The sequence below is a fragment of the Trachemys scripta genome, chromosome 12 (assembly GCF_013100865.1).
Source record: "Trachemys scripta elegans isolate TJP31775 chromosome 12, CAS_Tse_1.0, whole genome shotgun sequence".
Classification (NCBI taxonomy): domain Eukaryota; kingdom Metazoa; phylum Chordata; order Testudines; family Emydidae; genus Trachemys; species Trachemys scripta.
In genome coordinates, this window is record NC_048309.1 from 18,512,090 (window position 1) to 18,530,464 (window position 18,375).

Sequence of the window (18,375 nt, forward strand, 5' to 3'; positions counted from 1 at the left end):
TATCCAGGCCTTTCACAGATTGTTAGGTTGAGTTTTCCTTAACTAAAAACGCTGTCAATAGCTGTGTAACAGGTTTGTGTTTTTACTGCTGTATGTTGGGAAGCAATACTGTACTTACCAAATAAACAAGGGCATGGGAGCTCAAAGACTGTCAAAACTGACTGTAGGATTGGAAACAAAACCACACAGCAGTTTTGGGTAGTACTGAACGACTCAAAAGGGGCTCATGGTTTCAGCTGGGGATAAGCATCCACAAGTCTGGATGTCCACCATTTCCAAGCCATTGCTAAACAACATGAACCTCTTTGGTCTACAAAACTGGGTAAGAAGTTTCCTAGGAAGAGTCTTTCCCTGTAGGATTTTAGGGATTTCCACATGGGGCTATGAAAACCAGTTTTGTGAAAAATATATTTGAACCTCAAAAACATGTTTGGTTATGTTTGGGTGATGGTTCAGCCGTGGTTCTAATTTTATCCAACCTGAATTACTAACTCAAACTTTGGTTGTTTAGGCCCCTCTATCATTTTGTCTTATTTACTGTCAACTCTGAGTATGCTATAAGCATGTGAATAGCACAATTCCAGTAGCAAGTAGATCTACTGAGGGTTTACAGTGTGACTGAAAATAATCAAACCCACCCAATAGATCTCACATGACATCAATTTGCACTGAATGGAGACTGGCTCCCCTACAATTTGCACACACAGAGGAGGTGGAACAGATTCTTAGATGTTGAAAATGGTAAGACAGCCTCAGGAAAAAAACCTGCTTTCCATTATCTTTACTATACTGTATGTCTGAAAAAATTTATTGTATATACATTTAGACTATATATGCAATATTTAATAATAATAATTGCAAATGTATCTCTCATCACAAAGCATTGTGTAGTACAGAGATTATTTCACCCGCCACTTGTTAAATTTACTCATCTGCAGTGTAACAACCATTCTGTATCATCAATGATACACAACAGTTTTTAGGAAGGAAATGAAGACTGGCTCATATAACTGAAACTGCAAAGGGAACGTAGAGAGGCAAAGCATAGTTTACAAAAGTAGCATTTTTTTGCCACCTCCCCCTGCAATCTTGCAAGACTGGACATACAGGTCTGGATCCTCTGCTGATGTAAAGCAGCATAGCTCCCACTGCAGTCCAGTGAGGCGATGCCAGTTTGTGCCAGCTGAGGATTTACCCCAAGGTCTCAAGTGGTCAGAGCCTTATTTCCAAGATGGTACCTCCAAGAGAAAAGCACTTTCTAGGGGGCTGGGCTCAGTACTGAGTCACAGGAAACTTCACCAGCTACTGACTCTCTACTGTCACTCTTTTCAGCATCAGGATTTTTCCAGGATATCTCCTATTCTGCTACTGACCAGGTCCAACCGTACTTAGTTTATAGGATTATAACTCAGGCTAGTATGTGCCAATCCACTTGAGCTGAATATCCGGAGAGTACAGAGGAAAGTCTTTCTAAAACTTTTGACAAATTTGAATTTTTCTCTAAGCCAAAAAAGAAAAGGAGAAAACCCCCATTCACTACAGAATTAAAGAGTTTTTGACGAGAAGGTTTAATCATTAAGTATGTTCTTTTTGGGTCAGAAGGATGAGACATTCTCTAGTGAAAGCAGAAGCTCTTAGAGATAACCTAACAAAGTAAGATTACTCACTGTAGGAGGGTATTCCATAAGGTTGTCCTGGTGGAGGGTATGCAGCGTAAGTAGCGGCTTGCTGGATTCCTGCACTGTACTGGGTCTGTCCATAGGTTGCCATTGTTGGAAAAGATGGGACTGTCACTATATGGGGATGATGTCTGTTCAGAACAAGAAAACAGATGCTCTATGGCAATACTAATCGTATATGGTTTTCTAGAGTAATCTCACGAATCTACCAGTGACATATTTGACTAGAATGGCTACACGTGGTGTTATGCTGTGTATTACAGGCATATAAGATATGCCACACTGGGTCAGACTGTTTTGCTCTAATATCCTGCTTCTGGCAGTGGCCTACAGAGATACCACTAAGTGAGAGGGCACAATGCCATCCTAATCTTTGGTCAGGGCTATAACCTAGGGCTGCGCGAAATATTTGCAACAATTTTAAAAAGTGACAATCTGTGATTTTCAGGTTTCATTTTAAAGTCACAAAACCAATCCAGTTTCATGGAACACCTTTGAAATGTCACATTTTCCTCTATAGTCACTTATAAATGATCCTATGTTCAAAACGATAAGATCTGCATTCCCAGGGTAGAAATGAGTTGTATGGAAAACCTCCAATTCTCTGACTTCCTGTCCAACTTGATTAAGAAATGGTTTTCTGGGGCTAAGGCCAGGTCTACCCTACAAATGTTTGGAGGCACAACGGTATTGGTCAGAGGTGTGATGAGGAGTTCTCTGACTGACATAGCTGTGCTTGCAAAAGCCCCTAATATAGCATATTGCTAAAACTGTCCTTTTATTGGTATAGTTTATTTGGCTCCGAGGAGGGAAAGGAGGTGAAATAAGCTATACTGGCAAAAGCATGAGAAGCTTCACCAGTATAACAGCATCTATTCGAGGAGTGATTTTGCTGGGATAGGATACCAATATAGCTATACCAGCAAGGGGCTCCTACGGCAGATCTGGCCTGCGACTTGCAGCAGAACAGGTGCAAAGGCTGAAGGATCACGTTCTTCAGGCTTTTCAAGGTTGCAGGGGCCCCTGCAAAATGGTTAATCAGCAAAACAAAGTTTATAATCTACAGTACTTGAGCTCTCCTGAATGCTGTCAGACATACTCACTCTGTGGAGTAGAGATGGAGAGGACACTGTGATGCTGCTTTGCTGTTACCTGAAAAACAAAATCAAAGTGTCTCTGGTTTTCAGTAACATTCTTTTATATGGCTAAGTCGATGCCACTGTTCTGATCCTTGCTAGACACAGAAATGTCTACAATAACTAGAACAATATTTGTATTGAAATCCTCAAAGACTTTTAAGGCAATTATGAGAAATGACAGGGTAACTTTCCATTTTAATGCTAATTGATAAAACCAGCTTTATGTGCACCCAGGAACCTATCAACTGATTGATGAATCTACCAGGTTTTTCTTGATATAGGTATGGAGCCACATAATGATGGTAGGCCCAGTTCTGCAGCCATCAGCAGTCCCAGTGATTTCACTACCACCACTCATGTTGACTACTCAGCAATGCATGATATCACTAGGACTACTCATGTGACAAGGGGTGCAAAAACAACCTCTTCAGTTGTGAAATGACATTTACAAAACACACCATGTTCTGCCTTTAAAATTTCTTTTGTATTCCCACCATTCAGTGTCTCACTTTCTTTAAATGCGTCAGGACAAAGGTTCTTTAAGTTTTCATCTCTCCTTGTACTGGATCTTGGGACGTACTGGCCGCTACTTCCAGCAGCTCCCATTGGCCTGGAGCAGCGAACCGCAAACGCGGCAGGTACACAAACCGGCCCGGACCGCCAGGGGCTTTCCCTGCACAAGCGGCAGAACAAGTTTGGGAACCACTGAGCTAGGACATATCCGCAATGCTACAAGAGAATTATCCTCATTAGGAAGTCATCTAAAATGATAGGACATCAGTGTGTTCAGCAATGCAAAAGTTAGTGAATTAAACATTTTAAACATGTTTTATTTAATGAAATATGCAAATATGTATAAAATCTAAATATATGGAAATAATCCTATGGGCTCAAGTAACTTGTCATTCCATTAATCTAGAGAGAACATTTCCAAAATATACAGCTTGATGTTATATAAAAGATTCCTCCTTCCCGGTCTCCTCTCCAGCTGTCTTCTTGTAATTAAATTATCCTTCCCCCCCGCCAGCTTTTTTCATGGTGGTTTATGTGGTTTTATAATTTTTGTCCTAAAATTAGGATTAAATTGAGGTATTAACAAAAAAGACATTAAACCCAATGGAATTTTTTAATTACAGACTTAATAAAAATTTATTTTTATCTCTTGTAATTTTTCTATTTCCTTATTTATGGGGAGCCATGAACATGTTAGCAGAGGAATGGGTACTTGATAAACAAAATTATTATTAATAGTAATTAAAAGGGAAATTATTCTCTCTTTCTAAATTTTAAATGTGTATATTCTCCTTCAATAATATTATTACTACAAATGAGTAAACAGATGCATTTCCTGAAAAATAATTATTTATTAGAGCTGATCAAAAGATGGGAACATTTCTATGAACATTTTTGCAAAAAAATTCATCCCTTTTTTGGTCAAAGTTTCGAATAGTCTAAGAAAAGTTTACTCAAAAAATCAACATTCACAAAATTTATACAAATTATTTATTATTTACTCATCTGTCTATTTATATATTTGTGTCAATGTTTTTATAGAAGTTAGAAGTCAACTAGTTTAAAGCTTAAGTGACTATATTTAAGTCCTTATTGCCATATTTAGATATCTAAAGAAAAGCTGCCTCTTTCCAGAGATGCTAAGGCACCTATTCTTCTCATTTGCTGTCACAACACCCTATCATTCAGGCCTGAAACCTGGAAGTCATCTTTGACTGCTCTCTCTCTCTTGCCCCACACACTGAAGACATGCCCAGATTCTCCCACTTCCTTCCCACACAATGTCTATGAGACATTCTTTTTTTTTTCTATGCCTTTCAAACCCTCTCCACTATCCAGGACATAACAAACATAGCTCCTGAGATCATATTCCTTGATAATTGCTCGGACTGTATCACCTCCCTCTTTGAATCCCTACTCCACTATGTGCCACTTTCTCCCCAACCTCTTCTGCATCTAATTCAGCTTCTTGTCCTTCCCTTCAGAGCCCTTCCTGATTCTACTCCTCCCTACCATCCTCCACACCTCCCCTAATTCGCTTCCCTCTGCCAGTTATGTCACCCTTGACACAGTGAGTGAAATCCTGATTCCATTGAAGTCAATGGCAAAACTCCCATTCACTTCAATGGGGCCAGGATTTCACCCCTCTGTTAGTTCACTGCCCCCACAACCATCTGCATATCTTCTTCCAGGCTATCGGTTACACATAGAAAGCTCTTCCTCTGGTAACCCACAGATCAGTACCCTCTCCACATCCAAATCCACCCTAAAGGACCAGGTCTACCGTGATGTCTAGGAGATACTTGTCAGCTGATAATGGCAAAGTAACTGTCGAATCAGGTCGTATGCCTTTTAAAAAGGAAAACCATTGGGCTACCTGACATTGTATTTAGTGATGCATCTAATCACCACCTTGACTACTTTATACTTCGTTCCCTTTTTGTCCTACCCTTCATTAGTCTGCCTGTACCTCTCATATTTTAGAATGTGATGTTTTCCGGGCAGGGTCTAGCACATTATCTGTTTGTTCAGCACATACTGCATGGGGGGGTACCGATGGAAACAAAGTAACAGTAATAACTCCTCCAATGGCCTTGGACAAATTGTTTAGGTTAAGGTGGGATTCTCACAGCAACATAAAGGAATCTGATATCCCCCTTGGAGTTGAGCACCTAATTCCCTGAGGCTTTTTTGAACATCTCAGCCCTAACCTCTCTGCCTCAGATTCTCCATCTGTAATATGAGGATGATACTTACCTACCTCAGTGGGGTGTGACTGTAAGGATTATTTCATGTTTGTAAAATATTTAGACAATAAAAGATGTATTAGTGATAAGGAGATATAGGAGAAAGATTCTCTTTAAAAAAGTCGGGCTTACCTGATTCAACAACGATTTCACTATGAGCAATTTGCTTGGACTTACCTGCAAGAAAGTTTTTAGTACAATTAGATTTTATATTCTGAAAATAAATTCTTACTTTTTCTATAGCCCAGACCCTCTTTCCCCTATTTCCTATAGATTCTGATCCTACCAGCAAACCTTTTGAATTGGTGGTCATGCTATACATGCTTCAATCCAACTTAATTCCTAAAGGCTCAACAAACACAGATACAACATGTGGCTTCTAACAGCCAACATACAGTGGCTTCTAACACCCTGCAAATAAAGGGTTAAACACGAGAGTTAAACATAATAGTCAGTGCCTTTTGCTAACTCTGCTCCAACAGGAAGGCTGAGGGATCCTGACCACAGCAAACAATAGCTGGAATTGTACTGGCGAGAACTAGTTTGGCTGCATCATTTGCCAATAATTTTTAAAACAGATTTAACATTCTTCTGTTTCCTTCACTTGAACAGTATAATGGGGTAGATGGCCGGGGGGATGGAGAGTGGGAGGAGGAGGAGAGTAGATAAGTTTCCATCATAGCCTCAACCACTGAAAGAATTTGTCCTTGGTACCTGCCAAATATGAAACTCCAGACCACAGAGCTGGGGACTAACTGTTCAGAAATGACAGCAATGATCTCAGCTCGACATGAACTGTGGCACAGCAACTGCTTTGGTAAAATGTTTCATATTTGCATTCTGGCTGATTAGGAACGGCAGCCTCTGGGCTTTCACCCCTTCTCTCTTCCAAGCAGCAACAATACGACTAGAACTCGGAGTTCAAATTAATGCTGCCCTTAGGGGTTGATGGATTGGTGGGGGCCAAAAATAAAACTGCCCACGTTGATTAAAATACACTTTTATACACACGTTATTCTGATGTGCATGTATCTCTATAATTCCATTTCTAATTGCATTCAAATCATATTCAAACACAACCGGACTTGTTACAAAAACATCAAATAGAAATTTTAACTGCTTCTTGCATCAAAGGACTAATTCTTACAAGCACAGGCCTCATACCTGGTCAGTTCCTTTTGTTCTTATATATACCCCTGATGCTAACAGTCTAAAGTTAATAAATCAGAAGCAGAAGAGGCAGCCTACCTTCTATGTCATCTGGAGCCGTGGCATAAATGTTAGAAAGGTTAAGCTTCAGTCTATCGTGGCACTCTCTATTTACTGTCAGGCTGGGTGATATCACTAGATCTAGCATTTCCTTATACCTGAAGGAAAACAAAGGAAAAATATAATTTATTCATTAATTATGCATGCTTACTAATGATTCCATTTTTTCCCTAAGAGTATAAATATTAAAGCTGATTACCTAAACCCAGGCTTCATATAAATTCTACATAATAACATTCACTAAAGTTTTCATCAAAGGGAAATGCTGAATTAAAATGAAGTATTTGTTTCCTTGGAGATTACACCCATTTGATTAATGTTTCCCTCTCTTCCTGGATTTTGCCATCACAAAATTAAATTTCTGAATCTCTTAAATGCCGTCAGAACAAGCAATATATTTAAGTATTAGCCACGCCTCCTTATGTATGCAGTGGTATCTGATAAGGCTCTGGGAATAAGAATTAAGGGCTGAATATTGAAGCTGAGGGCAGTTAACAATACTATCCAGCCTTAAGATACAACAAGAAGAAAGTTATTACTTGTGATGGGAGAGGTTCGAAGGTCCAGGTTAACCATGATAACTTTTGGATGTTTCTCTGAAAGCCACTCCAAACCTCTCTGCTGTTCTGACTATCAGGTGGCAAAGTTTCACAAGCACAGTCTCTCTCTTGAAAGTCACCTGACTTTGGTTAAGCTGGAAATCCACAGGAGCAATTGCTGTCATGTGGGGTTAAAGTTTTCAGATGAAACCAGATATATGTGTATCTCAAACATTCACACAATGGTAATAACAACAGATCAGATAAACTAGTTCAGATAAAATAAGGACCACCACCAGGAACATTGCTCAACCCCCCCCCCCCCCCCCCACACTACATTTCAAACTTAAGTGCCTAACTTCAAGCACCTACATTTTCAGAAGTGCTCCCAAGACCTCCCTTTGAACTACAGTTGCTCGCCACCTTTGGAATTTCAGGCTACTTATTTATGGGATTAGGTGCTTAACTTTGGGCACCTAAGTTTGAAAATTTTGGTCACTGTGATCAGGGGTAGACAAAACTAGGAATCCATATGTCACATTAGAAAGGGGCAGGCAGTTTTACATAAAATAAGTTTCATAGACATCAATCTCTTACAAAGATCGGCAGTAGGAATAAGCCACTTGTTTCCTGTGCAGACATGGAAACCGCCCCTAAGTTTTGAACTTTGAAGAAACCCAGTGGCCTACGAGGGAAACCCAGTGGCCTTAGAAATTCCAGAGATCAATGGGTAAAGTTGAACTGTTTACAAAAACATGATACCATAGAAATCTGTTTTGCATTGTCAAATACACCAATTTATTCTGTAGCATTTGATTCAGGCCCCAAACAAACTATGCAGACCTAAGGATTCAAAGACTCTGCAATATTTTTTTTCCTTTGTACTTCGCAGCCATACAAGCAGCTTGCACCATTTGTCAGGCTTGTCCTCACTCCAGTCCCCGGAGGCTATAGCATTAAGAGAAAGCAGGATTCAGAAGTGTTCCAGAGCAGGGACAGGGAGCAGAACCTGGAAGATGACAGCTGGGGTGGATAGGGAGTGGGGGGAGGGGAGGAGAGGTACTTCAAAAGGCTCCCACTGCCTTGAATGGATCAAAAGCATACGGAGGGTCCCAAGTCAGGACCTGAACCAGCTCACCTTTCTATTTACCACTGAACACATTGTTCAGCTAACTCAGCTGCGGACAACTCCCTGCTCCACGATAAGGATCTGTCTATTCAGTAGTATAAAGGCAGCAGATGGTGTGGCAGCGACTGTGGAACTGGCATTAAAATGCATAGTACAGTACACTTAGAATGTCATGAAGTTAAAACTTAGCAACATACAAATCTGAAGCCTGGACATTGTATTTCTGTTAAGCTAGACTAGGCACTTCCATTTGGTCTATTCTTTTTTGCTTAAGGGAAAATATCAGCATGTAATGTGACCAGCCTGGAGAGATCAAGAACAATAAACTACGTACTTTTCATCTGAGCACTTCCAATCATTTTACAAACAGCACAAGCCCCTGGGAGGTAGGTTAATATTGTTATACGCCAGGGTAAGCTAGGCACAAAGAGGCGAAGTGTGTTGCTCAAGACCAAAAAGCTGAGACTGAAACAGAATTCAGGAATTCGAACTTCAAACTCCTCACTCTAACTACGCAGCAACTGCTCCCCATCAATTCATCCATTAGGGATGTGTACAGTGCCAACAATGGATACCAGATAGCTTGAATATTTGCATGGGATTTGGATACCAAAAATGTTCAGCCGCATCAACTCCATCTTCACAGCCCCTTCTCCCTTTCCTTCCTCCAACCTGACACCTTTGGCTTCCCCTCATCTGCCTCCCTGGACTGCCCACGCACACCATTACCTTCTAGTACAGTACCACACGTGCAGAATCAAATCTTGTGCTTCAGCAAAGCCACCTAACTGTGCACAAACTGGGTAACTGAAATCAGCAGAAACTGGCCAAATCTGTATGTCCCCTGCTCCATAACTGCAGTGTCTTACAGATACTTTTATTAAAAAGAAAACCTCTCATGTACAGTATTAATATTTTGCATTTGGATTGCCCCTTTCACTTGAGGACCTCAAAGCATTTTACACAGCCTCAGAACAGCTTGGCAAGCAAAGTTAAATGCTGTTCTTGTTTTACACACGAGGAAACTGAAGCACAGCAAGACAAACATCAAAAGATGTGTGTGTGTGTGTGGGGGGGGGTTAAATACACCCACAAATAATTGTCTGTGCAGTCAATTGCATTTAGATTTATCTAGCTATCTGAGTTATATGTGGGTGCAAAACTGGCCTCTGGCTTTAAAAATCTCTCCCTAAGTGACTTGTCCTAGGTCACAAAGTGAGTCAATGGCAGAGCTGGAAATGAAAACCACGAGTTCTGACTCTCTAACCTACACAATCCAGCGAACTATCCCGACAAAGGCAAACAGCACACTTTGAAGAAACAGTGAAATACACCCTGGTTCCACCATTATTAACAATAATAATCTCATAATGTATAACAGGAGAGCCAGTTACATTTTTGCATGACACACACAAGATTTTACATTTTCCTTTGGTTAGCAGTGTGATGATCTGTTGGATTGTCTTACATTCACTTGCACAAGCTCAAGAGCAAAGGCAAACATGGGTTCCCTCACTGCTTATGAGATGAAATATCCCCTTTGCTGCTTTTCATAACAATAGTGCAAGTTTCCTCTGTGCCACTCCAGCAACTTAAAGGGAGGGGAGATTTCCTGTGATCCCCCAGTTGGGGATTTCCCTAGTGTGGGAAACCTTGGCAGTTGGAGAGCTGGTGTAGCTAGCTCCCATACTTCTCTCTTGGCAATCCCTAGTCCAGAGGGCATGCCAAGGTGGGAAGGAGGACTAGCCAGAGTGTGATAGGCTCTGACTATCTCCAGAAAGCTGGCAAACCATTGGGAACTGTTGTCATCTTGTGCAAGTTAGAGCAGTCCCTCGGAACTAGGGAGCTGTAACTGACTCCCTTGCAGACCACTCCACTCTGCTGTGCCCAGTACAATGCAAAATCTGTCCCTGCGTATTTTAAGAATGCCAGTGACCAGAAGGCAGAGTCCTGAAATGTACTGGATAAGTTTAAAATATTGAAAGTGCATCCATTAGACAAATCCGCCGGCAAAGCCTTTAGGTTACTGTATGTTTGTCAGGCTTAACACTAGACTTTCTATTCCATTGTGAAGTGATGTCCAACTGTCTCATTTATATTTTAAAATCTCTACACCAGAATTAGGAAGGGGAGAAAAAAATATTTAGTTCCAGATCCTAGCCAAGATTGGGATGCTCTATACAATTTCTCAAACACCATGCACCCTTCAATGAACTCCAAAATCCCATTATTCCTGACACTGCCCAGATTGTTGCCAAGTGAATGGGAGCAGATGTTTAAAGGGGGGGGATCTTTTATAATGATTAATGCACTCTAATTACATCATTGTTCAGGGATTTCATTAGCCATTGCCTGATTGATGATTTTTCTATTGTTTTTCCTCTGCTCGCTTTTGTAATACCAAAGTCATATCCCACTTCCCAGTATTTGCTCTTTATCACTTTTTTTTCAAATGTTTCAACTCCTATTTTTCTTAAAATTGTATATTTTGGCATGTGCAAAAAGTTACTGCATGTAAAACGTGTATGTGTGTGTGCAAGTTTATGCTTTTGAGTTCTATTACCTCTCTCACACACAGTTACCAGTGTGTGCAAGTGTATCTTGCTAAAACAACATCTACATTTTGAAAATTTTATGCCAACAATCTAAAGAAAATCTTCAGTAAAACAGGGGAGCCTGGATGAACTTGGGCTCAACAAAATGACATCTGAGAGTGCAATCTGTGAAATGACGGGGTTTATTTATTTATTTAATACTGCAGACAACAGTTTCTGGGTTGAATAACATACAGGAGAATCAGCAGTAATGGTTGCTGGATCTGTGCTTTGATTAAAACCAGCAATGGTAGCATGTTGGGCTGAGAAACATCTGGAAGAGCTTTTGGTTTTTATAATCTTTAAAAAAAAGAACCATGTGTGAATTTGGTGCTCAGCTTTTCCATTAGAATCCCCTTCTCAAAAAGCAATATTTTGCCCTGAAAGTCGGCCCACAGTATCTCGGCCAAGAAGCAGAAACTTTTCTTTTACTAATGTTTAGAAAAAAAACTTTTTGGTCATTTTGAAGTTAGAGAAGCCAAATTAAACATTTTAAGGTTTCAGATTCTTGGCTGAGGTGCCAGGGTAACTTACAAATCACATTTTCTTTTACAATGATGTTTGAAGGCTGCAAATCCAGGCCCCAATTCAAGGCATTCAAAAACGTGCCTAAGATTAAGTAAGGGAGTAATCCTATCTCTATTCAGCAAAGCACTTAAACCCGTGCTTAAGTGCTTTGCTGAATTGGGGCCACAGCGTGCAGACCGAGCCAGACAAGCACTCTACTACTATGGTACTGAGGATCAGATAGATAGTATTCTGAAAAGGTGAAACCAAAAACCAGCCTAGATATTGCAGGTCAGATCCGATTGCGCCACAGCTATGCTCAGCACTGCCGAAAGGGAGGTGTGTGGAGGAGGGTTGTGGCTCTTTTGCGCTCCTTGGATCCCTAGGATTTGTTTGACCCTGGCATAACTTAGAGCAGCCCTCAAGATGCTTTAAAAGTTCCACTGATTTTAACACCTGCAGCGCCACTAAGTGAGATTGGGGATGAGGGAGAGCTAGCTAGGCATTCCTATCCCTCCCAGGAGAATACTTGGTTGCCTGTTTGTGCAAAACAGCTGGAAAAGGGACAGGATCTGGCTGTGTGTGTCTGCATACTTCACTTGCCTCTGAAATGCAGCTCTTTCAGGAGCAAGAATACAGCAGCGATTCTGGGCCAGCAGCTCAAAACAACACAAGTTTAAAAGCATGTCTGCAGAGTTACCAGGATTTTATTTTTTACAAGACAAACAGGATTTTGGATCCACCACAAGCAAGTGGGAGGGCAGTAGGGGGCCACGTTTTCACTGGGGTGTTAGCAGTAACCAGGACAATAGGCTAAGAGCAGTGGCCCAGTTGCCCAGTGATGAGTAGTGCATATCATGAAGGGTAAAGAAGGGCTTTCAACTGGTTGGCTTTACTATACTTGCTTCTGTAGCAGAGGGTCTTTAGAAGATCTGAATAAGGAGAAGCTCCTGGACTGGCTGAGGAAGGACATTCCATGGACAGAGGGCATCACCGAAGAAAATGCTGAGATGTTGTGGGGGAAGCGGAGTATCAAAGGTGCTGTCAGTGGATGAGCGGATGAGGTGGGGACAAAACAGAAGGGAAAGAAGGAAGAAAGGTGGATCATTAGCTCTTTGAAAAAGTCAGCAAGATCCTGCAGAGAGAGGGAGGAGGGCACTGGAGCAGGAGAGGGTTTTTAGGAGAGTCAAAGGTTGCAGAATAAGCTATGTGAATGGTGGGGAAAGGCCTGCCAAGAGATGGCAACAACCGTATGTGGGGATCCCCTAAAGAAATCTTAATTTTCTCTGGCTAGAGGCCAAATACAAGCTGAAACCACCAGATTTGCCTAACTACGTGCATGTGCCAGCAGAGAGCCCTGGGCAGGATCGGCACATGTCTAATCCTTTGCTTTGGCTTGCCTTGGGAGCGGAGGAATAGAAACAGAAGGAACATTTTTGTCTTTCTGCCCTGATTTTGTCTGGTTTTACTAACCTTGCTGATGAGTTTCACCTTCCTTCTCCTCCCAAACTGGGAAAAGGGTGACTCAGTAGACGTTACTAGCTTAGGACTACAGACTCACAGGAGTTTTCATTGTAACAACCTAGAGAGCTTGATCTTCTGTCTTTCTGATTTCAGAGGGAAACATATTCTTGCTTGAAATGTCCTGGAAAGAGTCCCTCTGATTTCCAGACCAGAAGTTTGCAGCAGCTGAAGTAGAGGCCGTCCCCTCCAAAATACACCCACACAGGTTTTTTACAAGACTCAGAATGTATCATCATAAGACAACTGGGAAAACTTGTTAGTATTTATTATATATATTGAAACGAGCATGGTGTGCCGTATGCTATACAGAACAATATGGACCTCCAGCCAGTCCAAATGCTGTAAATGATGCTGGATGCATTAAAAACATCTAAAAGGTGACATGCAAAAAAGAAGAAAAATGGATCTCTGCTTCTTTATGATATATAAGAAGGCCTGAAAAGATTTTGTCCTTAAAAGAAAGAAAAGGCCAGAGGTTCTACTTTCTTTTCCTTTCTTAAAAAAAAGTCTTGGGTAAATTTTTCAAAAGTTCCTAAATGATTTAGGAGCCAAAGTTTTATTTTTAAAAGTGACTTAAGCATTGAGGCCCATATCTTCAAAGGTATTTAGGCACCTACATCCCACTGATTTCAATGAGACAGATTCCTAAATCACTTGTGAAAATGGGACGTAGCACTTATGAACATTTTACCTTGTCTATACTGGGGGACTCTATGGTAGCTGGAGACCTAGTGAAATTACAACACCAGAAAAATTAAAACCTCAAAAGTTGAAAGAGGAAGAATTTTTTTAGGCAGACTTTGAAATGTTTGTTGCCTGTGTTTGTTAATGTATATTTAACTCCAATACCCAATTAACACTTGGGAGACAGCAACGTCTTTGGTAGAGATTCAACATCCTGCGCCTTCATTTAGGTGGGAGAGTTCACTGTACACATCCTCTGAGGCCCTCCCCATGAACCCCTCCAGCAAAACCAGGAGAGGAAAGTGACACTATTGCTGATAATTTCCAAGGTAAGAATGAAAACAAGGAAAAATAGCTTTAAATGCAAAAGAAGTAGCAACACTTTATCAGGCCTTTTTTTCTGAATAGAAAAGCAGTAAAAAAGGGGCTCAGGCCCCGTTTTTATGTTTTCATTTAGGCTCCCATTTCTTACAGAATTTTAGTTCATTAATAAAAAGCTCCCAGGAATCCAGGCGTGGGCATCACTCACTGACCACCACAGGCATCACCATACAGCTCTCACATGTTTCTTTTAAATGCTTTGCTTCCTTGGATGACGCTGCAGCTCAGACAGCTTTTCTGGCAGGATGTGCCTTCCTAAGAGCTTGTAAAATTATCAAACAGCTTGCAGCTTCTATGCAGTTGCCAAATTTCAGCTCCTCTTCTCCACATCCTCCCACGCCAAACAAAAGTCACCGGCAGGGAAAATCACCATTCCCCCTAAGACATCAGCAATGGGAGGAATCCCAGTTCCCCTCTGCCTGGACACATCACAAAAGGGAGAATCTCCATGATCTCAAGCCCACTTCCCAAGTTATCAGCAGAGGGAATTCCCAGTACGGAAGATATTGGCGTCTCACTTCCACACACGTCAAGTGGAGGTGAGCAGTCCCCTTTCCTTTGTTGCTATGTTCGACTATGCATCACTCTAATATTTTGCTCTCTCTGTAACAGACTCTCTGCTCCTTCCGCATCAGGCACTCAGCCATGTGAAAGTATTTCTCTCTCTCTCTCTCTCTCTCTCATATATATGAATCAGAGGATCCAGTGACGGAAAAAGACCTATTAGCTCACAAAGTCCAGCCCCCAATACAGCAGATAAATCCTTGCACTAAAGACCTGAACAAGCATAAAGTTAAACCTGAGCTGGCATAAATGCTTCTTCTGCAATACTGACAATAAGCCGTGACGACGAGATATCATTTCAAGGTGACCCTGAGGGCACTGCAGCTTGGGCTGTTTTTATTCCTGAGAGATAGCTATCTTCTACTGACATGATCAAACTTAATGCAGTGGCAGATTTTTCATCTGATAATTCCCTGGACCATTCTAAGTACTAAAAGCAGAGGTGCTCAGAGAAGCTTCTGACTGTTCTGTAGGAACACAGATATGAAATTGCAGAACTACTAATTGTGGTATGAAACTGTCGCTTAAATCAGCCTCTGCATCAGAGGACTGGAGGATAGCTAATGTGACACTGATTTTTTAAAAAGGCCCCAGAGGCGATCCTGGCAATTACAGGCTGGTAAACCTAACTTCAGTACCAGACAAGTTGGCTGAAACTATAGTAAAGAACAGAATTATCAGACACAGAGACAAACAAGATATATTGGGAAAGAGTCAGCACAACTTTTATAAAGGGAATCATGCCTCACCAATCTATTAGAATTCTCTGAGGGTGTCAACAAGCATGTGGACAAGGATGATCCAGACAATATTGTGTACTTGGACTTTCAGAAAGCCTTTGACAAGGTCCCTCACCAAAGGCTCTTAAGCAAACTAAGCAATCATGGGACAAAAGGGAAAGTCCTCTCGTGGATCAGAAACAAAGGGTAGGAATAGATGGTCAGTTTTCACATTGGAAAGAGATGAATAGCAGGGTCCCCCAAGGATCTGAACTGGGACCAATGCTGTTCAACATATTCACAAATGATCTGGAAAAGGGGGTTAACAACAAGGTGGCAAAATTTGCAGACGATACAAAATTACTCAAAATAGCAGTCAGTTTTGGATTAAACTAAGAGTTACAAAGGGATCTCACTAAACTGGGTGACTGGGCAACTAAAACGGCAGATGAAATTCAATGTTTATATATGCGAAGTAATGCACATTGGAAAAAAATAATCTCAACTATACATACAAAATGATGGGATCCATATTAGCTGTTACCACTCAAGAAAGAGATATTGGAGTCACTGTGGATAGTTCTCTGAAAATATCTGCTCAATGTGCAGTGACAGTCAAAAAAGGCTAATAGAATGTTAAGAATTATTAGGAAAGGGATAGATAAAACAGAAAATAGCATAATGCTACTATTTAAATCCATGGCATGCCCATACCTTGAATACTGTGTGCAATTCTGGTCTTCCCATTTCAAAAAAGATATATGAGAAGTGTAAAAGGTACAGAGAAGGGCAACCAAAATGATTAGAGGAATGGAACTGCTTCCATATGTGGAGAGATTAAAAAGTCTGGGACTATTAATCTTGGAAAAGAGATGACTAAGGGGGGGATATGATAGAGGTCTATAAAATCACGATGTGTGGTGTGGAAAAAGTGAATAAGAAAGTGTTATTTACTCCTTCATATAAAACAAGAACTAGGAGCCACCAGGTTTACAATAAACAAAAGGAAGTAGTTCTCCACACAACGCACAGTCAAGCTGTGGAACTCGTTGCCAGAAGATGTTGTGAAGGCCAAAAGTATAAATGTGTTAAAAAAAGAATTAGATACATTCATGGAGGATAGGTCCATCGATGGCTATCAGTCAAGACAGTCAGGGATGCAACTCCATGCTCTGGGTGTCCCTAAACCTCGGACTGCCAGAAGCTGGGATAATGCCACAGGAGATGGATCACTTGATAATTGCCCTGTTCTGTTCATTCCCTTTGAAGCATCTGGCATCGACCACTGCCAAAAGACAGGATACTTGGCTAGATGGATGACTGGTCTGATCCAGTATGGCCATTCTTATGTTCTCTCTCTTCCACAGCACAAAGCCAGGGCCTTGAGTAACTCTGTTGTGGGGTGCAAATGGCTCATGGGGTACCCAGGACTGTGAGTCACCTTGTTAACTCACCCCCAGGGAAAGGGAGTCTTTTTGATAGTATCTGAGTGTCAGATCCCTGGGCACTACCAGTCTTTCAGCCCCTCAAGCATTCTTCTCTGGGCTATGCCCGCCCTAGTTTCACCTTGCAGGTTAACAATGGGTGCACCCCAATCCCCGAGCCACCCCCCTTGAATCGTTCTCCTGTGATTTCCAGCCCTTGACACTGGGCACTCAAAGAAATTCCAGATCCCCTGCACACAAAGGGGCAATGTACCCTAGTTTACCAGTTTTATCTTAAACCACCACTCCTGTAAACCACTTCGAACTTAGGAGCACTTATAATAAAACAGAATAAGGTTTATTAAAGGAAGAATATAGATTTAATTCGAAATAAGAGAGTGTGGTGGAAACAAGCCATTACAATACAAAACAAAACATCAGTCGCAAACCTTGGTCTATATCTTTCCTATCTAATAAAGTAGATACTCCCCTGAAAGTTCAGTTAGTTGCAGAGCTGGCTCATTTCCTAATAACCAGGATCCAAAAGTTCATGGACATTTCCCCCTCCTCAGTGAATGGATCCAGAGTGTGTTTCCCTATACTCTGCTATACTGAAAACAATTTTTTTGTTTCTATTCACAGCCAGTGCAAAGCTCTGTCTGGTGTAACGTTGCTCTCAGAAGTTTTGATTGTTTGGTGGTGCCTCTGATGGTTTTCCACTGATAGTTTTGGGAGGGAGCAAGGCTGCTCAGTTGAGCCTTGTATTATCTTGCCGGCTGATGAGGGAGGAGTGACAACTCCCTCTTGCTTGGATGAGTCACCCTGGAGGCACATTACCTATTGGTGATTGATTTCTACTCTTAGTCCACAGAGCACACTTTGAATATAAATACTTCGTTCCTTAAATATTACTTGTACATACATCTCACAATGAAAATTTTAAGCCCTGTGCAATGTAATTAGTCTGACTAAGCCCCATGGTAGACACAATTTGGTAGACAGAAGAATTATTCCATTGACCTAGCTACTGCCTCTCAGAGAGGTGGACTTACTACAGGGATGGAAGAACCTCTTCTGTCGCTGCAGCATCTACGGTACAATGGAGCAGCTGCTTCCCTTTCTCTCCCTGTATCTTTCTGCTGTTTCTTTCCTCCACAACAGAGGAAGGCTAGGACAGCTTCCTCTGAGGCCAGTTGATCCTGTTTTTAAATCAGTTGGGGGGTACCTGAGAGTACAGAGTGCTCCTCCCACACATCCAGGATGAGGTGTACTGCTTCTGCCCCATTCTGAACTCCTACCACCCACAGACTGCAGGACATCATGCACCCAGGTCACTGACAGGCCAGCACAATGACTTCTGCCAATACAAGTACAATTACGGTGACAATGGCAGGGTTTGTTAATAGCTTTCCTATTAAGCAATTAAGTCAAGTGCCCAGACAAAGTACATTGACCTGCAAAAAA

The 18,375-nt window shown here is 41.4% G+C and overlaps 1 protein-coding gene across 5 annotated transcripts in view; it reads right to left on the reverse strand.

Moving 5' to 3' along the window:
• EYA2 (EYA transcriptional coactivator and phosphatase 2) overlaps positions 1–18,375 on the reverse strand; it is a 153,113-nt gene that overhangs the window by 88,569 nt on the left and 46,169 nt on the right. For 3 of the 5 annotated variants that reach the window (XM_034787158.1, XM_034787162.1, XM_034787159.1), the window contains exons 2-5: positions 6,826–6,944; positions 5,710–5,754; positions 2,783–2,831; positions 1,668–1,810 (exon numbers count right to left, since the gene is read on the reverse strand). In XM_034787158.1, the coding sequence (XP_034643049.1) occupies positions 1,668–1,810; positions 2,783–2,831; positions 5,710–5,754; positions 6,826–6,934 (346 nt within the window). In that variant the 5' untranslated portion in view covers positions 6,935–6,944. Of the gene's footprint in view, positions 1–1,667; positions 1,811–2,782; positions 2,832–5,709; positions 5,755–6,825; positions 6,945–18,375 lie in introns of those variants that run through there. The other 2 variants (XM_034787160.1, XM_034787161.1) reach the window with 2 other exon arrangements.